The sequence below is a fragment of the Prionailurus bengalensis genome, chromosome C1 (genome assembly GCF_016509475.1).
Source record: "Prionailurus bengalensis isolate Pbe53 chromosome C1, Fcat_Pben_1.1_paternal_pri, whole genome shotgun sequence".
In the NCBI taxonomy this organism is placed as follows: domain Eukaryota; kingdom Metazoa; phylum Chordata; class Mammalia; order Carnivora; family Felidae; genus Prionailurus; species Prionailurus bengalensis.
Window position 1 is genome coordinate 197,638,749 of NC_057345.1, and position 25,805 is coordinate 197,664,553.

A 25,805-nucleotide genomic window follows, 5' to 3' on the forward strand; every position below is an offset into this window, starting at 1 on the left:
ATGATCTCACGGTTGTGAGACTGAGCCTTGGCTTGAGCCCCAAGTCAGGCTCTGTGCTGAACATGGAGCCTGCTGAAGATTCTCTCTTTCCCTCTCTGTCTGCCTCTCCTGTGCTCACTGGTTCACAAAATAAAATAAAAATAAATAAAATGAAATGATTATAAAAGGTTTTTCTTTACCTTTTAAAGTAATGCATCCAGAAAACAAGTATTCTGTGTTTTGTCAAAATAATTTCCTGTGTTTTTTTTTTTTATTAGGTCTTTGATGATGTAAAAAATATTGAATCTTCTCTTAAAAGAGCTAAAGATTTTTTTAACAACTAACTTCTGTATTTGCCTGCCAAGTCTTTAATTGGCACCATGTTTAAATGAAAAATTAAGCATTGTTTTAAGGTGATCTATGTTCCTATTTGCCCAACTGCTATAAAAACTTTTTGATATTTTTAGAAACCACAAGTGTTGGTGAGATGTGGAGAAAAAGGAATCATCTTGCACTGTTGGTGGGAGTGCAAGCTGGTGCCATTGTGAAAAGCAGTATGGAAGTGCCTCAAAAAGTTAAAAATATAACTACCCTATGATCTAGTAATCACACACCTGAGTATTTACCCCCAAATCAAAAACACTAATTCAAATAAATACATGCACACCTATGTTTATAGCAGCATTATTTAAAGAGCCAAATTATGGAAGCAGCCCAAGTGTCCATCAATAAATTAATGGATAAATAACATGTGATATATACATATATATAGTGAAACTAAGCCAGCAAGAGAAAGAGAAATACTTTATGATTTCACTCATACGTGGAATTTAAGAAACAAGACAAATGAGCAAAAAAATGAAAGAGAGAGAGAGATAGAGATAAACCAGGAAACAAACTCTTAACTATAGAGAATAAATTGATAGCTACCAGAGAAGAGGTGGATGGGGAGATGGGAGAAATAGATGATGGGGATTAAGGAGTGTACTTGTGATGAACACAAGGTGATGTATGGAATTGTTCAATCACTATGCTGTATACCTGAAACTAATATAACACTGTGTGTTAACTATACTGAAATTAAAATAAAAGCTTAATAAACAAAATTTAAAAATAAAGTTTTTGGTATTTTTGACAAAATTCCCCCAAATCAAATTCTATATGAAGTCTTTTTGATTTAAAACTAACTTTGGGATTTCCCACAGGGTCTCTGGAACATTTCAAAAGATTTGTTTTCTCTCTTTATAAAAAGGATCATGTTAAACTAATCAGGGTTGTTTGAAATGCTAAACTGCATGGGAAGCATTGTCAAATAAGAATCACTACTAAGCCTTCTTTATGTTGTGTTTGTGTAGGTATATGTTATACATATTCCAGGATTATATGACATTCTTGGAAATCTGGTATTATCAGTCATAATTTATTATCTTAAAATGTGGTATATCACAAAAATTGCAAAATTTTCTTGTTAGTTTCATTAAAATGAACTCTTATCAGATCTTAATAATAGGTATTTTTAAAAGTCTTTTGTCATTTACAGACAGTTATAGTTTTACTCAAATGTTTTTGCACAAATATTCTTGTACTTCATCTGCAAAAGTACTTCATCTCCAAGGAGATTCATGGAAAGGATTTTTTTTACTAGTTCATGTTTTTTGATAAATCTAAGATCGCAAAACTGAATTGGGTGAGAATTTCCAGAAAACATGAAAAAACTGGATTCAGGCAGAACAAGGATTAATATCATGGGACTGAGTGAATTGACAAGGACTTTTTATCTGAAACATTGCTGGTTCTTTAATGTTCTTTTTTTTCAGATTTTAAGAATTTTTTTTCTCTTTTCTCTTAAGCTATCAACAATTTGTGTAAAGTATACCTTTGTGAACAAAGGTGAGACATTTACATTTTCTCCCTACCTAATCCCTCCAGAATTAGAAAACTCTTGAGCATTCTTTTCATGGCAATATAGTCAGTAATTTGCATAAGTTCAATGAGATTCTGTTCCCTTTAATAGGATTGATTATATCACCAAGGTTTTACTAGAATGTCATATTTGAAATAGATATGCACAGACTCAGACTGACCAGACAGTTTTAAGGAGCTGAGATTGACTTTACAGAGGCAATAAAGCCTCTTAGAAAAAATCAGCCTGGCACCTTGCATATAAAAATCAGCCTGGCACCAGCAAAGCAATCTTAAAAAAAAGCTTATATGGTCTGTCATTATCTTGTTGCACTTATGTAAATACTCAGGCCAAATCTAATGCAAACAAATCAGTTTCACCATGATTATCCTTAGAGAACAAAGAAATGGGGATAATTAGGAGAAAAAAATTATGTGTGCACCTTTGTCTATATCAGATTCTAATCCTGTTAATTGCTTTTGAGATTTTGTTATATACTTGTAAACTAGACTGACTCCTGAATTATTCTAGTTTACAAACAAACAAACAAACAAACAAACAAACTTGCTACGAATCTCCAAACTAACGTGTCCAACTTTCTCACACCCTTCTGACATGGAATCACTAAGAACAAAAACTGCCCTTGAACCTCCTTGGAAGGTTCCCATATTGTGGCCAATCCCATATGGTAGCCAAACATCAGGGACATGGATCCTGGATATACATCTCACAGTTGAAGAAGTCTACGCCTGACACCTGGTCCTGTGAAAATGCTAGAGACCTCCAAATCAGATTGAGGTAGATTGCTTCCCTCAACATGCCAGTTCAAGATGTCATACTTAAACTAAACTTGGAATGCTTCCTTCTCCCCTTTCTTTCCTTAATTCTAGTATTGGTCTGGAAAGATAATGCCACCATCCATATTGCCTTTGTCATTGCAAAGAGGGTAGAGAGTTAAATTCTGGGTCTTATGTGAGATTATTTTTTTAATGTTTATTTATTTTGAGAGAGAGAGAGAGAGAGAGAGAGAGAGAGAGAGAGAATGCACACAAGCAGGGGAGGGGTAGAGAGAGAGAAGGGGAGAGAGAGAATCCCAAGCAGGCTCCACAGGGACAGCACAGAGAGCCCAAAGCAGGGCTCAATCCAATGAACCATGATATCATGACCTGAGCCAAAATCAAGAGTCAGATGCTTAACCAACTGAGCCACCCAGGTGCCCCAGATTCTGGATTTTATAACAACTTTTTTTCAGGCTAGCAGAAAACCTAAATGACTCTTGGCTTAAATGGACAAACGCAAAATTCCTGCAAGTGAATCCATTAACATGCCACTTAATGGGAGTTTGTGTCTTGACAGCATTTATCTTTGTGGTTGTTATTATTTTCCTTGGGCTTGTTAAAGCCCAGATACCTGGCACATAGCCAGACAATGTCTTTTAGATAATCTAAGTGTGCCTACAACTTTCTACAAAGATATCTCATTGGCTGATTCCCCTGGATTTATACTGTTGAGTTAGAAAGGAATTATCAGAAGGCATTCATGACGGGATTCATTTCCTTTGGCAGGGTTATACTTCCCTGGTTAGGAGTAAAGTTAAATGAGAATGGGATCAAAAATCCTTCCTTAATTCTTGAAGTATTGCAGAATCTGCTGGTAAGACCATAACCGCCCAAGAAATATCCATAGACTCTCTGGCCAAAGTTGTCCTTGATAACAGAATAGCCCTTGATTGTCTTTTATCTGAACATTGAAGTGTTTGTGCTACTGCTGACACTACCTGCTCTACCTGTACTAACATTTCTGGAGAAGCTGAAACTCAGTTAAATAAAGTCACTGAGCAAGCCACTGGGTTTAAAAAAGGTGTCTCCTGGGGCGCCTTGGGTGGCTCAGACTATTAAGCGTCAGACTTTTGATTTCTTCTCAGGTCATGATCTCACAGGATTGAGTCTTGCATTGGGTTCTGCACTGACAGTGTGGAGACTTCTTGGGATTCTCTCTCCCTCTCTCTGCACCTCCCTGTTTGCACTCTCTTTCAAAATAAGTATATAAACATTAAAGAATAAAAACAGAAACAAAAATAAAACAAAACAAAAAAAAGATGTCTCTTTCCACAGGGTCTTAGTTTGCCTTATTTGATTTTGATTGGTTTGGGTCTTGGGGAACATGGCTTTGAAGTGCATTCCAAACATTGAAAATTATTCTGCTTATAAGAATCATAGTTGGGGCGCCTCGGTGGCGCAGTCGGTTAAGCGTCCGACTTCAGCCAGGTCACGATCTCACGGTCCATGAGTTCGAGCCCCGCCTCAGGCTCTGGGCTGATGGCTTGGAGCCTGGAGCCTGTTTCCGATTCTGTGTCTCCCTCTCTCTCTGCCCCTCCCCCGTTCATGCTCTGTCTCTCTCTGTCCCAAAAAAAAAAAAAAAGAAAAAAAAAAAGAATCATAGTAATCTCTCTGCTGTGTTATATTCTCTCAAAAGCTTTAAATACATGTTCATAGGTGCTATCCACCAAGCAAATGATCTCCCTAAGAATGGAATAGGAGGGGAAAAAAGAAAACAAAAGAAAAAAGAAGAGAATAGCTACCTTAAAAATTGTTATACTGAAGTGGCTTATGAATATCACAGAGATTAAGCAAAACACACATAGCCTATGAATACCACACAAAGGATCCACCAATGCTGTGAGAACTACAAAGCAGTAGCTGAGAGTGGTGCTAATGCTTTAAATTTTGATCATACTTCTCAGGTAAGGTGAGAGTCTGATCAAAATGGGACAAATTGTTAAAAAGGAGACAGCTGGCCCAAAATGGAGTCACTTGTACTAAACTCCACATCAGCAAACCAAGAATAACATAATTGCAGTTTCAACTCCCAGGAACATAACCTGAGCCAGTAAATGTGGAATTACCTGGTCAGCACTAGTGAAATAATCTGTCAGATAGAACCCTTCCATTTCCCTTTGAAGGGCAACCTTGCCTGAAAATGCATTATTTCCTAAAAATTTCCTTTTTCTGCCTCATTTCCGACTTTAAAAATCGTTCTTTTCTACAGCTTGATAGAGCTCCTTTCTGTAGTTAGGTATGATGTTGCCACATTCATGAATTGCTGAATAAAGCCAACCTGATCTTTAGTTTACTTAGTTGACTTTTTATCGTTTAACATATTTTAAATTACTTGATAATAGTTTAATACTTGATGGGAAAATCCTTCCACATAGCTCTTCTTTTCAAATGTATGGCTATCTTATTAATTGTATTTTATTTTTAAAAATTTAAATTTAAATTTATTTTTGAAACAGAGATGAGGAGAGAGCAAGCCGGGGAGGGCAGACAGAGAGAGAGAGAGAGAGGGAGAGAGAGAGAGAGAGAGAGAGAGAGAGAGAGAGAGAGAGAGAGAATCCCAAGCAGACTCCACAATGTCAGCACAGATCCTGATGCAGGGCTCCATCTCAGGAACCATAAGATCATGATATAGGCCGAAATCAAGAGTAGGACACTTAACCAACTGAGCCAGCCAGGTGCCCGATTAATTGTATTTTCCAGAGATGTTTAGACTATTTTTGCTAATAAACAAACAAACAAACAAACAAATAAATAAATAAGCAAACTGAAGATGGTTAAATGTGTAGCTAAATTTTAGAAGAACTGACGTTTTCATAGCATGAATCTTCTCATTTTGGAATGTAGTAATTCTCCATCATTTAAGTTTTCTGTTATGTCTTGGTAAATATGGTAGTTTTATTTTTATTTTAAATGATCAGTAATTACGTCAGTCTTTCTTCCCATCCTTTACCCTCCACCTTCATCTGTGTTCTAGTCAGTGAATATAAATATGTCTTGGAAACATACAATATCCTCACTGTACAGGAAAATTATTACCTCCAATAACAGTTATTTGAGTTCAAGAAACACTCAAATTAGAAAAAAAGCTAAAGGCATTCTTGTAGTGATAATGGTCTATCAGCTCCATCATAACAAAATTCATAGGCAAAAGAACTTTAGATAAGCCAAAAATAACCATCATCAATGAAGTAGTGATATGCAAAAACTATATTTGGGGTCTATTTTTTATAACTTCACCATAAATTAATACAGTGACTATTTCTTTTGAAAATACCCATGAAAATGGAGAATAGCAGCCATGATAATGTTATAAATTATTCAATAATGCATAAAATGTATATTTACTGAAGAAACGGAATATGTCTGATACTAGACAATTCACAATTCTTCTAATATAATGTGAAAAAATGTGGCTGGACACAGAGAAAATGGTAAGTATCCACTCATCCCTTCTTTTCCTTGTTATTTCCATGCCATTTACTTAATTTCTCCTCCAACTAGACCAGGTAAGTCAATAAATAAATGATATATCCTGGGTTAACACAGCACAGTACTCTAAAGGGGTATTTTTTTCTAGGTTTACCCAATTCCCTAACCAGGAGAGTAGTATGTATTTGCTTTTCTAAGTGTGAAATCTCACAGTTTTTCTATTTATGTAGCAAACAGTATGAGTGTTCTATTTATCAATGGACAGTCTGATGTCACTTGTAGATAAGTTTTAAATTTTCTTTTTTTTAATTATTTTTAAAGCTTATTTATTTCTTTTGAGAGAGAGAGAGAGAGAGAGAGAGAGAGAGAGAGAGAGAGAGAGAGAATGAGAAGGGGAGGGGCAGAGAGAGAGGGAGAGAGAGAATCCCAGTCTCCATGCTGTCAGCACAGAGCCTGTTGCTGGACTCGAACTCAGGAACCATTATATCATGACATGAGCCCAAACCAAGAGTCTGAGGCTTAACCCACTGAGCCACCCAAGTGCCCCTGAAATTTTCTTTTCAATAGTCAAATATAGTTATCCTAATGACAGTCAGCTTTTTGGCTGCAAAGGTATAAGTCATTCAAAATAAAATGTCATGACTACTATAACAAAATTCTTCCAGTGGTAACAATTCCAGATATTTCTGACTCTTCTTCTCAATGTCCTCTCAATAATCCTTCAAATGTGTACCATTCCCTCTCTAATCTTTCTGATTAGATTGCCTATCTCCACAGTTTGCACTCCTGTAATGTAAATGCCTGACATTAAGCTTTTTGGTTATAATGTAAGTGCCCGACATGAAGCTTTATTTGCTGATACATCCATTTCAAAGTCATCTATCTTAAATAAACATATGGCAGCTGTATGACACAGTTACTTGCAAAACACCTAGAGAAGACAGGCTGCCCCCAACCATGAAGTTCCCCTTTTAGAAAGCCCTGGGTTACCTAGAAAACTGACCACTCCACAGACCTTTCCTCCTCCTGCACCTTGATTCCCACTCCTCTGCTTTAAATCTGCCAAGGAAGAGTGAACTTGTCAAATCGTTGGCACTTTCATTTCAAGTGCCTTGACCCAAGTAAAGGCAGAGAGCCCTGGGTCTGCACTTACTATCTCTCTCTACTCACGACCTTAACGTGTGGCCCTAGGACAGGCCATGTATTCTCCAGGACTTGTGAATAAAACAAGTAACCTTGTTTTTTCAAAGTTCCCTGATAATTGTTGCAGTGGTGCACTTTGTAATCATAATAAGAACACCAAGGGCAAGTCAAGCTGCAAAGTTGGCTCTGGTCAGGGAAATATCTAGCTTTAGGGGCTCACAGGACCAGGTAAGTACCCAAGAGCTTTCCTAGCTAAGAGCATCACTATCAACAGGCTGCAACCAACACAGAACAATTTCCTCAAACAATCTGTGTCTATGTCTATCTGTGTCCATAACATGTATATCTATAGCTAATTACTGCACACAGGAACACATACACAAATAACCAACCATGAAAGACACCTTGAGCAGAAATCATCTTTTTCAATCTTTTCATTGTATAAGTGAGAGAACTTGAGGAAACTGAGGTTCTTGAAATTGAATTTGTTCAGGACTGTATCTCTGGTCTCCTGATGCCCCCAGTTCAGTATTCTTTTTGGCCTTTTCAAACATTCTTCATTTTGTCTTGTACCCAGAGTATTTCCAGAAAACAGGCACAAGTTTATACACTTCCTTTATACTCCCTTAATCTTTAGCATGACATTGAGCACTGGGTCTTAAATCTGTATTAACTCTATTACATGGAGCATTTCAAATAACTATATCTCCTGTAGTTAAAACAAACAAAAACATCCATTTCTTTTAAATCTTTGAAAAACATCATCAAATTACAGCAAATGTTCTCAACTTAAATCAAAACAAACACATATTAAGGGAGATTATTCTCTGATTTTCTACAAGTTAATTACTGGGTCACTTTTGGAAATGTCTTAGATGAACACAATTTTAGAAATGTATGCAAGTAATCAATTCATTGCAATGTTTCCCTTAATTTTACAACATCTCCAGAAACTACAAATCCAAAAAAAGGAAAATAGGAAATAATTGAAATCGATAAGCAGGCTTATGGTCATGCAAAGTTATTAGTAAAATACAAGAGTTTTAATTAAAGATGTTGCCTTTTTACAAAGGCTCCCTGTTATGCTGATTGATCGAGCCTGCTGGCTCAGCTCTTTCTCTTTTCCCCATTAGCTCCCACTTTCTTTTCTCTGGCCTAATAGGATATTCACCACATCGGAACTACCTTTTTAAACAGCATTTATTCCACAAAGATTGTGAATACAATTACACTTTAGACAAATTGTATGTGTATGCATGTGCATGAGTATAATTAGTGTTTTATTTTCATAATTTGTCACTTTGATGTTATAAGCTACAGGAAACTTTTAGAAATATCATGGGGAAACGTACAATTTAGTTTCTAGCTGTTACAATTTCTTGTTGAAATTCTGAGGAACAAAAATACCTAATTGTTTTCTTAGATTTTAACATTTACTTCAATAAATTTCAGACATATTTTAGAATAAAAAGGATACACACACACATACACACGTATACATATATTTCTAAAGTTCACTTTAAAAGTAAATAGAATCCATAAGCCAGGCCAAGTTAGTTTTATTTTTTTTCTATTATTAAACAGAAAGTTTTATTATATTGCAACTACTGAAAGTAATACTCTTGGTGCACAACATAGCAAATCACTAAGGAAGATGCTAAATATTTTTAAAATTTATCTAGCATATTCTCTAATGTCTGTATAGAGACATTAACACAGAGTGTTGTCTGGAACAAGTTTTTACTTTGCCAATATAGTAGTACCCTTCATTTACAGTTATCTAATAACAGAACAAATATACAGCTCATGTTAATTTCAATGACTTTTTTTTTTTTTTTTTTTTTTGAGAGAGAGAGAGTCAGGGACGGGGAGAGAGGAAGAGAGAGAATCCCAAGCAGGCTCCACACTGTCATCTGTTCTGTCAGTGCACAGCGGGATTCAGGGCTGGATCTCACAAACTGTGAGATCATGACCTGAGCCTAGAGCAAGAGTCAGCTTAACCAACTGAGTCACCCAGGTGCCCCAATGACATTCTATTTTTTTTAAATTTTTTTTAATGTTTATTTTTGAGACAGAGAGAGACAGAGCATGAACAGGGGAGGGGCAGAGAGAGAGGGAGACACAGAATCTGAAACAGGCTCCAGGCTCTGAGCGGTCAGCACAGAGCCGGACGCGGGGCTCGAACTCACGGACCGTGAGATCATGACGTGAGCCGAAGTCGGATGCTTAACCGACTGAGCCACCCAGGCGCCCCAATGACATTCTATTTTTAATTAAAATAAAGGATTATGAGATAATCTAGCTAGGAAGAATACTGTAGAAGTAAGAGGTGAATTCCACCTCATTTGGTTAAAATAATGTCTTAGCTTTAATTGATTTAATGGACATTTCCAGGGACAGAAGTATTATCTGTTCACTCCAGTAGTTGAAACATACATTCCTCATTAATTTTGGTGGTGATATTTTGGTTTAGGAGACAGACAATTTTTTTAGCCCATTGTCAAATGCATTTACACTTTTCAATTAGTTTCTAAGCAAGAAATGTTCCTTGTAAAGGAACTGAGAAGACAAAGGGGTATTTGCTAGGGAATCAGCCTAGCAAATTTTAGTTAAATAATCAGCAGCTGAAGACATAACTACTTTAATACAAAACGTGTGCAAAGGTTAGGAGAATTAAGTTGTAATATTTTGATACATGTTTTTCTCCCTCCTACCTCAAAACGCAGTTCCTAACTCAGATGGCACCAGGTCTAGAAGGGCAAAAGGAATGTGTAAAATGAAACAACACACTGCCTGATAATAGGAGGCTGGAGACAGCTGGCCTGATACTGTGCTTAAAGATAAAAAAGGACATGCAGTATCTATTTTAAATGAGATAAGTGTGCTTCATATATCTTGCAGGGAAAGAGATAACTTTGTCCCTTTAATCATTATTACTTATTCCTTGAAGCTTAGTCTCACACACAAACTTCTAGAGCTCAGACCTTAGGACGCAGTTCTTATGAATAGAGAGAGTTGTCATTCTTACCAGTAAGCTTGCTAAATAATACTTCTATAAGCTTCAGACTTCACATAGCAGATAAGTTTGTCTCCCCTGACATGACTACATTAATCCACTGAATCAATTTACTTAAGCTGTGCTGTGGAGCAATGCGGCCACGATTTAACTGAGCTTCAAAGTACTTTTAAGTTTGACTCACTGCTCCACATGTAATGCAGCTCTCAGGGTCCCATCCTAAGTTTTATTTTGACCTTTTGCAATGTTAAAAAGAAACAACAGACCCAAAATGGAGTCACTTTTGCTAACCCCCCACCAAGGCGTAATACCTAACCTAATTGCAGTTTCAGCTTCCCCCAGGAGTGGAATTTTAAAGCAATCAGTCTGTAATTTCCTGGTCAGCACTAGTGAAAATTTTGCCAGATAAGACCCCCTAAGACCCCCGGCCTTCCTCTAAGGGAAGGCAAACTTGCCTGAACTAATCCACTGTTTTAACTTGCTTTTCCCACCCTTCTTCAGCCTATAAAATTCTTCCATTTTGTACAGCTCCTCAGAGCACCTTTCTGCTTGCTAATGGGATGCTCCCTGGTTCATGAATCATTGAATAAAGCCAATTAGATCCTTAAAGTTACTCAGCTGATTTGGTTTTTTTGTTTGTTTGTTTGTTTCTTTTTTTGTTTTTGTTTTGTTTTGTTTTGTTTTTAAACAGCATCACTGTCAGAGACATTCCTGTTAGGTTTATAGGGGAAGGCTGCTCTACATTTAACATGACAAAGGATTTATGGAGAAGAAATTTAAGTTACTTTAGAAAGTCAGATTCATGAGGAAAGCAGTTAAGAATAAAACACTCAGCTAGAGTCTACAGGCAAAATTTACTTACTTTAATATTATAAAAATTCTTTACGTTGTCTAAGGATATGTTTTTTTTTTCTCGTTTTTTTTTTTTTTTTTCAACGTTTATTTATTTTTGGGACAGAGAGAGACAGAGCATGAACGGGGGAGGGGCAGGGAGAGAGGGAGACACAGAATCGGAAACAGGCTCCAGGCTCTGAGCCATCAGCCCAGAGCCCGACGCGGGGCTCGAACTCAGGAGCTCGAGATCGTGACCTGGCTGAAGTCGGACGCTTAACTGACTGCGCCACCCAGGCGCCCCAAGGATATGTTTTTAAGGAATTTGTTTAGAAAAATATTTTCTATTTTAGAAAAAAAAACATTAAATAAAATAGCTGCTGTCTCTAGAGTTGACAGTGTGAATATTAATTATTAAATGCTATAGGGGGAAAATGACACACTTAAATTATTCAACAGCTAATCAAAGCTCACAGTGGCACCCAGTCCAGTACACAAAATCTATTGCAAAATGTTACTAAATTTGACTTAAAATGTACACAATTCTATTACAATTTCTAGAAGTATGCATAGCGAACTATTGTCCATAGTAAGCTGTCTATTTATTCACACTCTCCATTTCACTAGATCTATTAAAAACAAAAACTCCTTCCTCATTTCTTCTTTTAAAACTCCTGCCTCCTGCAGACCTCCCTTCAAGCTTACCATTGTTGCACTCAGCATTTTTGTTTTGCCATTTTTCTATTCGGAGATGTTTTCACTCTGATCAACACTGCTTCATTTCACCTTAACAAGGCATTCATCATCAGGAGCTTGTTCTCTCAGAGCCTGAATGTTTTGTCTCTACCAAGGCTTTTTGCCACTTAGTGACACTGAGGAAAATTCTGGCACATTTGCTGTTTTAGGAAGAGACACTTGTGGGAAGATGTCAGCTTTGATATGGTGTGGTGAGTGAAATGGATTCTTAACTTCAGTTTACTTAGGCTGACTTGTGGAGTTTTTAAACACTTTTACCTTCCTTCCCTAATGTATAAAAACTCTCAAAAACAATTATCCACAGAAGACAGGATAAATTTTGACAAATCATAAAGTTGAATATCTCCAGAGAAGCCTTCACTGAAGTGAATTTATTTCAGTCATAGGAAAAGAAATACTTTCTAACAATATAAGACTACATCTTTTAGATCCTATAATGTACTTTGTATGGTCAAGCAACAAAAACAGAATATTGTCAGAAACTTGCACAGCCCAGATTTTCAGATTTTTAAAAAGTTCAGTCAAGGTTCAGAGAAGTGTCTGTCAAATGGGTCTAAGGTTAACTAATATATTGTAACTAATAGAAAGGCTATCAGAAATCTAAAGGAAGCCTGAAAAATTTTATAATTTTAAAACATTTTGATCATGTATGTTACATCTCTATGGAATCTCTCACAAAGTCTAATTCCAAAAAAAAAAAAAAAGATCGTATTTCTAAAATTCAGTTCTTAAAATAAGTATGCCTTTGAGTAGTTCCAAAATACATTTTGCCTCAGGATGGTGTGCTCTTTAAATATGGATGAGTAATTTACCTTTCAAGTAGCTCAAACAAGGAGAGAGAACAGGAACGAATGTCAAGGGCAAGAAGCCTCCAGTTCACTCCCAGGGTTTTTGCTTTTTCATTTCTCATTCACAGGTATCAGCAGTTTTCAATGGATAAAATAGTTTTCACAGGATAGAACTGGACTACAGGAATTTCACTTCTACATGCATTCATTCAGAATTAGGATGGAGTAAGTGTTCTAACAGTATCTCTGTTAACGTATTAAAATATTAGCTATTATTTATTAGGTCCTTAGTATATGCCAAAAGATATTTAAGCATTTCAACTACACTATTCTATTGAATCTGATTCCAAAACAACAACTCTCTGAGGTAAGTGCAATTATCTCCATTTTACAGAAATGGTAACTGAGATTTAGAAAGATTAAGTCACTTTCCCATGACAAAGAAATGGAAAGAACTGGTATTTGTATCATTTGTCTGATTTCAAATCCAATGTCCTTGTCCACTAAGCTGTGCTATACAATGTGGTATACAGGAAGCTGTTTTATCTTTAAATTCAAGACACTCAGGTTGTGAAATCCCCAGTATTAGCTGCATAAATTTAACAACTCCCTGATCATTTCCTCAGCATACATTTACCCAATTATAAAATGAGGTAAACGTTAACTATCCTGTTTAACTCACAGTAATATGGTGAAAGTAAATTTTAAAAGGGAAATTTTTGGGGGGTGCCTGGGTGTCTCAGTTAAGGGTCTGACTCTTGGTTTCAGCTCAGGTAATGATCTCAGTTTAGTGAGTTTAAACCCCACTGACAGTGTGGAGCCTGCTTGGGATTTTTTTTCCTCTCTCTCTACACCTCCCCTGCTCATGCTGTCTCTGTCTCTCTCAAAATAAATAAATAAACTTAAAAAAGATACAATAGAAATCTTTTATAGACCATAAAGATCCAGGCAAATAGATATTTTTCTAAAATTTGGATTTGCACATATCAGATATAGGTAGATATTTATTGAATTTCACTTTGATAGGCTCTGTGGAGTAGGCATAGTGACCATTAAGCCAATTTTAGGTCATTACAGTAAGCATAATTTCTATGCTAAAAAATTAGGTGAATTAAATGATTTCATGCTGATGATTTGATACATGAGCTGTGACTTGCTGATTTTCTTAGTCAAGACTGTCTTGCCTAACGGGCACCTGGGTGGTTCAGCTGGTTGAGCGTCCAGCTTCAGTTCAGGTCATGATCTCACGGTTTGTGAGGTCAAGCCCTGTGTTGGGCTCTGTGCTGATGGCTCAGAGCCTGGAGACTGCTTCAGATTCTGTGTCTCCCTCTCTCTCTGCCCCGACCCCACTCACGCTCCATCTCTCTCTCAAAAATAAATTAACGTTAAAAAAAAACAACACTGTCTTGCCTAAGCCAAGTCTTAGTGGGGTCCTAGCCAAGACCATCCCCACTTGGCGGCAAGTAAAAATCCACATTTAAGTATACTAGAAGAATACTGCGTTTCTTTAGGCACCAAAGGGTAGAAATGCGGCTGGATTTCAAGAAGGCCTGAGAACCAGTAGGTAAGAGTTGTTTCTGTCTCTGATTCTTGTTTGCTTCTGCATGACAGATTTATTTAACAGGTTCAAAATGGAAACTTCCACTAAGTTTAATATCTCCTCAAGTTCAAATTTCTAAGGTAGCATAACCAGAATTTCTGGATCTCAAGTCCAAATTCCCTGGGGCAAGAATCTCATTGGCCCAACATTGGTCAATATTTACTCTTATTACAAGATTTCTCATTCTTAACCTTCAGTACTTTTAAAATTTTATGTTGTATACTTATTCTTTGTTTGGATGGGGGTGGAGTGAAGTTATCTTGTGCACTCCAGGTATCATCCCTGGCCTCTACCTACTAGATGCTAATAGATGCTCCCCCTAATCTAACTCAGTGTTGTAACAACCAAAAATATTCAGACATTATCAAATGTCCCCTGGGGGCAACGTCACCTCTGGTTGAGAAACACTGTCATGTGACTAAGGGTTAGAGCATCACACAAAACAAACATGGCCACAGTGACTCACCCCTCCAGAAGTGGGTAGTTCCCAAAGAAAGACAGATGTCTACTTGGACATTATCCCAAGTTGTCTACTATAAGAATAACAGATGTTGGTGAAAATTATGATTTTTTTTACTAATTTTTATATATTTTTACTAACATAAATCTCTAAAAATTAATTAAAAGTTTCAGAATTTTGAGCACTGCATGAATTAAAGGCATATTTAACTTTCAAAATTGGAGAATACCCATGTGTGTTGTTTTCTCATTCTGTCTTAACAGAGTGATTTCCAAGATTTTGGCTCATGCATCCCTATCAATTAGAGAATGATTATTCAGCATTAAGATGATAATAATGATCATGATAATAATAATAATGAGAAGAAAAAGGAGGAGGAGGAGGAGAAAGAGAAGAAGAAGGAGAAGAAAGTAATTTACACTACATTTTTCTAGTCTACAAAATTCATATAAAATGCAGCAAAAATTACTTAAGAGTTCGATTTGATTTCATTCATTAATAGTATTATTAAAAGTACTATATGGGACTTCTGGTCCAGATAAGATGGCATAAATCTATTTCTTCCTTACCAAGAGTAGCTGTATTGTGGAAATAATGCAAGAGGCAATAATGCAAAGGAGAATTTGAAAGGCATTGAAGCCAAAGCAAACTAGTTTGGAACCCTGAACTGGACAAACAACAGAATAGTAGGCATCTATGTTTCCCTACCCAACAGAAGAAAGGAATCCAAACTAGCATTTCCTAAATGTAAGCTAGCAACAGAAAACAGCCCAAGTAGGCTCCTACGTTCCCCAATTTAACAAGTGGACCTCAAGAATGCTAGGTGAGCTAGGTGGGCCTGAGAGGCCCCTCTCCAGAAGACCAGGGGTAGTTGGGTGGATCCACCAGAGGGGCCCAGCCACAGCAAGCAGCCAGGCTGTAAAGTTTCCTTGATCCTTTGTAAAATAAGTAAGTTGGTGAGTGAGTAAAATTCATTTTTTAATTTGACATCTCAGAAGTTTTTTGACGTGAGAGGACCTATGGATATTTGCATACTTTAACAATTTCCATGGTTACCTGCCACTTCATCACAAAGTATTATAAGGATTCTTTTATATTTTAGAAATCTCAACTTTGTACAAAAGGCCACATCAATGTTATTTCAGCATCGTGTGTAACTTGGTTTCAACTACTCTGCTATTAGAATACTGTCTACAAATAATTGTAGTAAATTTATTTCACACATTGATCTTTACAATCCTGCTTAAAATTCTTGCCAAAATATAACTGTCATAAACATTATTTCTATCAAAAAAGTTAATTTAAGTCTACACTATGTTAATAACTTCTTGACAAAGACCAAAAACTTTGATAATACACTGCCTTGCCCAGGGAATAGGGAAACAGGAATTCACATACATTGCTCCTGGCAGAGAAAACTTTTACAAACTCTATAGAAAACAAGATTTCCATGTTGGTGATCTCTACCAAATTACATAAATATGTGTCCTTGACCTTGCAATGACCACTTCTAGGCATTAATACTATAAGTAAATTCATTCACATATGCTTAGATTAAAAAAAAATCAAAGTACATGATAGCATGTAAAGCATGCTAACATTTGAGTGAAAAATGGGAAGGAACATATACATATGTCCTACTGTATGCATAAATTGTCTCTGGAAGAATACACAAAAGTAGCCAATAACATTTGTTGCCTAGGGATGGCTGAAGGACAGAGGCAGGACAAAAGTGGGAAAAAAAATTTATTTTATGTTCTTTTCTATTTTATAAATGTTAGACATGAAAATGTCCCTGAATTAAAACCAAAAAAAAAAAAAGGAAAAAAAAAAAGAAAGAAATCATTTACCAGTGAGACAATATTTTTCCTCTATCTTTTTTCTTTGTTGGCTCACAATAATGTAATTATTTTCCATTTCCTTATTGAAAGAGAATCTAACAAATATGAACTGAGACAAATTAGAAATATCTAAACTTTAATCCAATAGTATAATAAATTTCTACAATATCTAATATTTGTATATTCATATTTTTAATAACATTTTCTCTGTCTTCTATGCTAATGAAAGGAATGCATTTCAAATTGCCACTACACTATTTTTCATATATTATTCCAGATGTTGTTATTGTAGCAGGAAAGAAGAAATATCTTTACCATTCATATGGAGCATTTTGTTTTTCCTTTTTAAAGAAACTATTTATCCTTAAGATTAGTGAAAGTTCAGTGCTTATTTAAGTATGGCTTTAAGAATGCTGAAAAAAAAAGATACTTGTCTTTGTATCCAATATACTTTGTAAATGTCTTAGCAGTGATGATAGCTTATACTTACTTTAATGACTAATACAAGAAACAATATACACAAAGGGCAAGATATAGTCAGTCATCTATAATTCATATAGTTAATATCTCTGTGCCTAGAACAAAGTGGGGACACAGTGCTCTTTTTCTTTTTCCTTTCTTTTTTTCTTTTCCTAATGAACGGATGGTGTTATAAGTACTTACTGAGTACTTACTGAGATTTCAGTACTTATAACCTGAAATGGAATTACCATTTGGTGCACATTTGGATTTCTTGCTTTCTGATATACAGATTCTTAAGTCATAGTTAATATCACCACATCAGTGTTGTTAATAGCATTAATTCGAAAACCACAGAGAAATATAAGAAGCAATGACATACTATGTTTCATTTGCAAGCAATGAAATTAGGCAGTTTACTTGAATAGGAGCAAATCTACCACAAAGAAGCAAAAGCTTATTTTCATGTTTCTGAGGACCAGAAGTGTGAAAAGCATGAATTATTAAAATCACTTGATCATTTCAAGCCTATTCTTTCTCACTGTTGAACACTTACAGGTCTGGCAATGATTTTCTGTGGGTCCCCAGCATCGGCCAGTACAGGACTTATGGCAACGTCCACCTGTCAGAGAGGAAAGAGCGCACACACACATTATCATCTTTCACTCTTTGACTAGGAGTAACTCTTCAAAGCAAATAGTCTTGCTCCTTTCTGAGGATTTTTATATTTTCCTATAGCTGAAACATAGCTCATAAAATGCCCCCTTTAAGTAGCAAAACCTGAATGTCAAATACATGTGAAGCTGAAATACAATCTCCTGATACTCAAAATCTTCTCATTATTTTATAAGGAAAGGAAATAAGTTGAATTTGTGAATTTTCCCAGATAGTTGTAAATATTTACATGAAATAACTTTCACTTTGACTATTGAATATTTTTGTTCTATTGATTCTATGTGATTCTATTCTGCTTGATATAATTTCAATAGTTCATGGCTAATTGATATTAAGGAATAAATCAATAGTTAAGAATTTGAAGTCTATGGAAACAAAAATATATTTTTACAAACACATGACAAACCATCAGAATGAAAAGGTTATATACATTATTTATTTATTTATTTTAATTTTTTTAATGTTTATTTTTATGAGAGAGAGAGTGTGCATGCACATGAGTTGGGGAGGGGAAGAGAGAGAGGGAGACACAGAATCTGAAGCAGGCTCCAGGCTCTGAGCTGTCAGTGCACAGTGAGATGCGGGGCTTGAACTCATAGACTGAGAGACACTGATGTGAGCTGGAGTCAGAGGCTTAACTGATTGAGCCATCCAGGAGCCCCTACACACATAACTTCTCATTTGAGGGAGGATGTCATCAAGAGGATGTGACAACAGGTTGACCCTTGAGCTAGACCTGGCCAATGGGAGGCTCCTCGCTCCCTCCCCTGTCCTTGTAATGAACATCCTGCCTACTATTCCCCTGGTAGCAGTCTGAAAGGATGTAACTTTGAGAGAGTAAGGTGATACTGGGGCCATCTGAATTGAATATGTTACTGAACCCATTTAAAACCTTCATATACTCTGGGCTGATGGCTCGGAGGCTGGAGCCTGTTTCCAATTCTGTGTCTCCCTCTCTCTCTGCCCCTCCCCCGTTCATGCTCTGTCTCTCTCTGTCCCGAAAATAAATAAAAATGTTGAAAAAAAATTTTTTTAAAAATAAAAAATAAAAAATAAAAAATAAATAAAACCTTCATATAAACTTAAGAGTCTGGTAGGCAGTTATGGATATCTACTTGTCTTGTGGCTGTCCAAGATCACCTTGTATATGTTCAAGACCAGCCTTGTATGTAAGTTACCTTGCTTATTATACCTGCCACCTATCAATCTGGAGTGGTCTCCCTATGTATTCAGTCTTCCTTGCCCTCCATGCATAGGGACCAATTTGCAAACCAACATCTTTTTATAAAAGTTTCAAGCATTTAAACAGATAAATTTTTTAGGAAGTTTAATTTCAATTATTTGATATCCTTTTTTAAACATTTTATTGATACCATCTTCATTTTCAAATACAAGCCTTTATCTTCTGTAGCACTATCTTGCTCTTAAGAACTCTGCTACTCTGAGTATTTGCCTCAGCAAATACAGTTATCCTACAGAGAAATTTTCCTAAGGATGCAACCATAGAGTATTAGCTAGAAGAAATCACATATAATGATTTTCTTTGAATTTTGTTTCTGAATTTCATAGGTTCACCCTAATATTTGTGGGTATAAGGGTATATAGAGTGGGTTTTTTTAGAATAAAAAGTATACATGAAAATCTATTAAAGACTAAAGCATTTCTATAACATAGTTCTTATTAAACCTTCTCTGTTAATTTTCTAACATTATTATGAGCGAGTATACACCCATACAAGATGTTTACTTTAACATAATTATACAGTAAAACCTGGGATTGTGAGTAACTTGTTATGCAAGTGTTCTGCAAGACAAATAAATATTTCTAATAAATTTTAACTTGATAAACGAGCAATGTCTTGCAATACAAGTGGTATGTGAGGCTGAATGTCACATGATCACAAACTGAGCCAACGGTTCTTGAAATTCACTTTGATATACAAATGCTGTGGATTACAAGCATTTGTCCAGAATGAATTATACTTACAACCAAGGTTTTACTATATCTTTAAAGTTATGAAATAAGATTATATCAGATCTTTCCTCTTTTTCTTGACCCACAGGTGTTAACTCTTCAACTTGAAAGACCTTATAAATTGGGCAGCTTTTTTTTTTCTTTTTTCCTCCCTCTTTCTCTCTCCCTATGAGACTGCCTGAGTGAAGCTGTTATGTTAAATGCTTTCACAGTTAAAGAGCAGATTCAGCAGATGCACTTTTTCAGGCTGAACCTCAGGCCATCCAAATGGTCTACCCTTCTGCAAGTGAACAGTACGATTTCCAAGTTAAGATAACACTTAGGCTCAATTTCATTCACCTTCTTAAAAGTATGAGGATCCTTGCTACAATAGAGTTTATCTAAAGCAATTCTGTTTGTGAACCACTATTGCTGACATCACCAGTGTATAATATCCTGTCACTCTGCCATCTGTTTATTTAGATCCAAACACATTATGACTACATAATGCAAGCTCATTCTCACTGACAGGAAAAGGACTCCATCTGGCCTGAACAATATAACTTTAATCAGTGATAATGATAATTATTATTAAAAACCTACTGGAGCTCTTTTGTACAATGCTAATAAATCTAATTTGATTTATACCAGCGGAAATTAGAAAGGGCTGTGAGACAAAATGGGAAGCAGTGAAAACTTTGAGTACAAACTTTTTATGAGAAAGTAACTAATGTTAATATATTTCTTTAGATGTGTTAAAATATTTTAAATCGACCCATTAAGTGGTCTGTTATTTAAAGATATCTGAAACAGAGGATGATCATCTACTATTTAATCTATGACTTCTTTAATTGTGTTAGTGGCCAATGAAATATTTAGCTGTGTTCACTGTGACCAGAACACTATCATAGCTGTGGGGGGTGTGGGGGGGAGCTAAGCAACATTATTTTAATACACTCAGTATTCCTCATTTATTGGATTATATATTTTCTACCTTCTTATTCTTGCAGTTTTGATATACCACTGAAGACTTTTGCCTGGATCCAATACAAAAAGGAATATTACTAGAAATTAGGTTTATGGTTATTGACAAAGTATCATGGCAAGGCCCACCTGGTTGTAAACAAATGATATACTGTGCCACCCCAGCCAGACACACACAAAGTTTAAATTTTTTTTTCAACGTTTATTTATTTTTGGGACAGAGAGAGACAGAGCATGAACGGGGGAGGGGCAGACAGAGAGGGAGACACAGAATCGGAAACAGGCTCCAGGCTCTGAGCCATCAGCCCAGAGCCGACGCGGGGCTTGAACTCACAGACCACAAGATCGTGACCTGGCTGAAGTCGGACGCTTAACTGACTGCGCCACCCAGGCGCCCCTTAAGTTTAAACAATTTAACCTTGACTATCATGCTGTTAGGAAATTTTGTTTGGCAGTTTCCATTTTTCATTCATATTTTAATAGAAATATGTATTACTGCTGTAAAAGGAAGCTAACAACATCTGCCTCCTTACTGAGATTTTACTCAGTCATATATTCCCTTCACTCCTTTTGGAAACCAAGAGAAAGAGGGTCACTTGGCACACACATTCCAGAATTCTATTACTACACATGTGTTGGAGGGCCATGACCTACGTGTGCTTGCACAAATGTTTTCTCATTCTGGCTCGCCCTTCATTTGACTGTCTTTGACCCTCTGGAATCTGCCCCCACATTCAGTTCAACCTTGGGCAGTATATGACAATTGGGCAAATACTATTTTCACTAAGTTGTTCCAATTAAGTATCAAAATATCTGGCCAAAATCGGATCGGAGGCATTCCCGAATTAATATATTTGCCATACTCTCACGCCTGCAACCTTAGTTTGATTCTTCTAGACAACTGGGTAGTGTAGTTTTATGGACTAATGTGTTTAATATGCTTTAAAATATGATTTTAGATTTTTCTTTCCAACATTTCTGCTGCACACAAATGTCAAAAAATGAGAAGGGAGACAAGGGGTTTTCTGAGTAATTATCTATCTAGGTTAGCAAAATAAAACAAAAGAAAACTACATATTTTTTTTCTCTACCTTCCTTCCAACTATTTATCCAAAAGTATTTTTTCAGTTCCTTCTATACCTGTGTGTTAGGAAGCATGTTAAGTATTGAAACAGACATGGTTACTCCTCTAATAAGAGTTTAGAATAATTCAGCATTATGTTAACGGGAAAGGGTTTTGATTAGTCTGTATCTAACATTCACCTTCTATGGGGTTTAAGGAAAGAAGCCAACAAATCTAAATTTTTAACAGTCCTCTAGCTCAGGAAAGAAGAGTTGGATGGGGTCAGGTTGAGCTGGGCCATTTCCAAGTTAATGCCTAGTGGCTTGGAAGTCCACTCCATTCCTTATAGGGTAATTTATCTATATGACATCTAAAATGAGATCAGGGGAGAGCACTTCAGTGGAGAGGATAAGCATGGCCCATGACGGATCTCTCCCTTGTCTTTTACAGAAAGAAAAATACTTTTAACTATGGCCCAACATCTTACTGAGAAATCTCTGTCTTCTATTCTCAGATTCTCAGGTATGCAGTGTCTCAGGAGGCCTGATTTCAAGAGGAAAAAAAAGGCCATGTATTCACTCTTTTAGTGTGTATTAATTTTATAAATCACTTCTCTATGTATTTTAAATGAGAACAGCAGAAAGACGAAATCCATACTAGCCTATGTAAATGGAAGAAATGTTTTGGGGCACTGAAACTTTGCCAGTGCTGTCCAAATATGTCTTATTTCCATGTCTCAGTATGCTACATGATTCTTTTCCATTGTTTATTTCAATAATTCTTTTAAAACTATGTGAGGAAATATGCTACTTAAAAATAAGAATCTGACATTTCCATTCAACTTAGTGATAACAGAGTTATTTAAATTAGTATTTCTACCTCCTGTCATTTTGACTCAAAGAAGTGAAATATAAAACAAAACAAAATTTCAGACAAATATTTCTGTCACTTTAGCAACCATTTTAATCTTTTAAAGTAAGTGCTGATTACTGCACATCAGCATTATTTTAATTCACAATCATTTCTGCTTTGACAATGCATTATTCATTGCAGAAGTTAGCAAGTATGACTAAGTTTATCTTTTATGCTTGTCCAGAAGTTATTAAAATGTAGCTTTTGCATTCTTTTTTTTTTTGTAGGAACTAGAGTCCCTGAGCCACTTCGATATTTTTAAGAGTCATAAATTCATGTTAGAAGTTTTGCTTGTCCGTAGGACTACCTGACAGTAGAGATGGGATTTAACATGTACCTCTGGACTGCTTTCTGCAAGTAATATGCTAGGACAGTTGAAGAGTTACAAAACGTGAGGTCACTGGCAACCACAAAAGATTATATCTTCAAACTTCCTGTAGCTAAAGGCAATGCAGTTACATTGCCTGGATTCTTCTTTCAGTCCATTTAAAAAAACTGGCAGTCTTGACCTCTTAAAATTTCTTTTACTGGGGAAAGAGTGAGAGAATAGTATCGTTTTCATGATCCCATAATTCAGAAAGGGAAGTGGAACATTTATTGCAAGTCTACACTAAACTAGTCCCTATTCTTGAATGGATGATAAAAAGATGAATAAATCAGTGTCCTGCCCTCAAGGAGCTTTCAAGGACCAGGAAATAAGTAGAAAAATGGGCAAATAGTCATGATAATCATAATACTTGCTAAAATAGAAGTATGCATAAAATGGAGAGGATGGATTTGAAAAAGGCTCCATGGAGAGTAGGCTTGAATTTCTACTTTGTGAGTAGATAAAGGGAAGAAAGTTCCAGGCTGAATAATTAACCTAAGCAATGACACAGAGGCATGGGTGCACACAACTGTTTGGGGCCATAATGAATAGTTTATAGTCCTTTGAGCTGTTTGCATTAGGACAGCGTCTGGAGTATAAGCTTACAAAGTATCTCGAAAGTCTTCTGAATAGGTTAGAGTTTACTCTGTGAAAGTGTCATGGAGTTGGTCAAAGTTTTTAAACACTGAAATTATGTGGTTTGATCTGCATGGTAGAAGAGACTTTCAGGTTATGGTTCCCAAAATTAGTGTTGAGATTTGAGAACTTGTGCAAGGTGCTGATTTTACAGTCTAGGAGAGGGAGGTACAGGAATTTGTATTAAAAAAAAAAAAGCAATCCCAGGGGTTCTGATGATGAAGGTTCCACATGAGTAAGTATGGATAAGAAATAATGGTTTGGCATGTAATTCCAAACATCATAGCCATATTTTGAGCCAAAAATTTAAGTGCTATATTTGATCAGATGCTTGGTAACCAAACTTATAGGATTAAATGGTGTAAACATGTAGCAGTCTCTCACTTCCCAGTGTTCACTCCTTGATTTGTGGATATATTTCCATCAGGTTGCATTTTTACCCCAGCAGTCCTAAAAAACACATAACTTTTTTTAAAATTTAAATTATTATAAAGCACCCTGTTGATAGTAAAGTCTCAACAGGATTCCAGCAAATAATATATTGGCATCATTATTTAATGATATTACTGAATTGCTCTTTTTTTTTTAATCAGAAGTTAATATTGGGCTTGTTCTTATCTGACAACTCTCATTGTCATGTGTGTTTATTTGGTCCCACAATTTCGTTATGTAAATGACTTTACAGTTTTCTTCCAATTTCAATTCAATCTTCCTATCTTGCCCATGATTTGCAAGTTAATTACTGAATGAAAGCTTTAAGTTCTATACACTTGCTATTCAAAACAAAGATGGGCAAGTATTTTCACTAACTAGGAAGACAAAGTTAAAGTAAAAATATATATGGGTGGAATTTTTCATCTAGCAATAAATTAAGTCATCAAGAGTTAGCAGTTTAAATTATGTTAAGTAATCACTGGATTGGAAAAGTAGGTAATGTCAACATCATTAAACTTGTTTTGTTTTTTTTTTCTACAAGTGCCATCATGTTATACAGTCAAGCAACCTATAGTCCAAGGATTTAGACTAGCCTACATACTCATATGATCAAGATTAATTTTGAACAGAAATGTAAAATACATCAAGCTCAGTATGAGATACTTCTATCCACCCTCTTCTCAAGGATTCAACTCCCCACTGCTGATCTGTAACTGCCAGAGCACACAGTATCTCTCCCCAGCACTAACTCAGATAGGATTACAGACAGATGGCTAATGAACTGACCAGTTATCAGGCACACAGAATTGTGCAAAAGTTTGAAGTATTGAGCCTGTTTAGCAAATCTTCATTTATCCTGAAGCCTTCGGTAAACATAAATCAATCTAGAGGAGAAATCATAATGGCAGACATCTCATGTGCAGATAGAAGCTGGAAGGGTGGGGTGGGGTGGGATAGACATTCCAAGAGTGTCTGTTTAAAACCTCTTAACCATGCATGGGGGCAACTGGCTACTCTATCAGCATGTTGACTTTAGGTGTGCTTCCATGTATTAAGTAGAGTGGCTAGATCTGCACAAATTTCAGTCAAAAGGAAATTTGATGTGAATCTATTACGAACTTAATATTATTGATCATCACTCACATTTATAGTCTTACATGATTATAAGTTACTGATAGAAGTAATGGCATACATGTGCCAAAATAAGATACACATTAATAGACTAAAGGGATTATATTTCCCATTGAATGGAAAGATCTGATACAGTATCTATATTACTGTTCTGTAAACTTTATACTTCTAGCACACCTTCACAATTCTTTAGGCTACTGTAATCAATAGAAAAGAACTTAAAAAAGAATAATAGTAAAGGGGCCCAAATGGTTTCCCAAATGTATCAATAATACAAAATGACTCAAATTATAAGGAAAGGTTAAATTTTTCCTGAAAAACTATTTCATACTATTACATATTGATACATTTAAATATTTCATATATCATACTCATATTTCATATTTCTTCCAAATAATGTAATTAGAAAGCATTAATTATCACTGTTTACAGTCATTAGCACAGAGCAGAACACAGGAATTCTACCTACTGTGGAACAGAATTAGTTCTAATCAATGTCAAATACATTTCTAAACACAAATAAGGGGTCTGAACAAACTGGAAAACCTTACCAGCAGAATTAAAGAATAAATTAACATGTGTCTGCTGTTTTCAATCAACAGTAA

The 25,805-nt window shown here is 35.8% G+C and overlaps 1 protein-coding gene across 4 annotated transcripts in view; it reads right to left on the reverse strand.

Moving 5' to 3' along the window:
- ERBB4 (erb-b2 receptor tyrosine kinase 4) overlaps positions 1–25,805 on the reverse strand; it is a 1,144,797-nt gene that overhangs the window by 335,244 nt on the left and 783,748 nt on the right. For all 4 annotated transcript variants that reach the window (XM_043577726.1, XM_043577724.1, XM_043577727.1 and 1 more), the window contains exon 5: positions 17,601–17,666. In XM_043577726.1, coding sequence (XP_043433661.1) covers positions 17,601–17,666 — 66 coding nt within the window. The remainder of the gene's footprint in view (positions 1–17,600; positions 17,667–25,805) is intronic.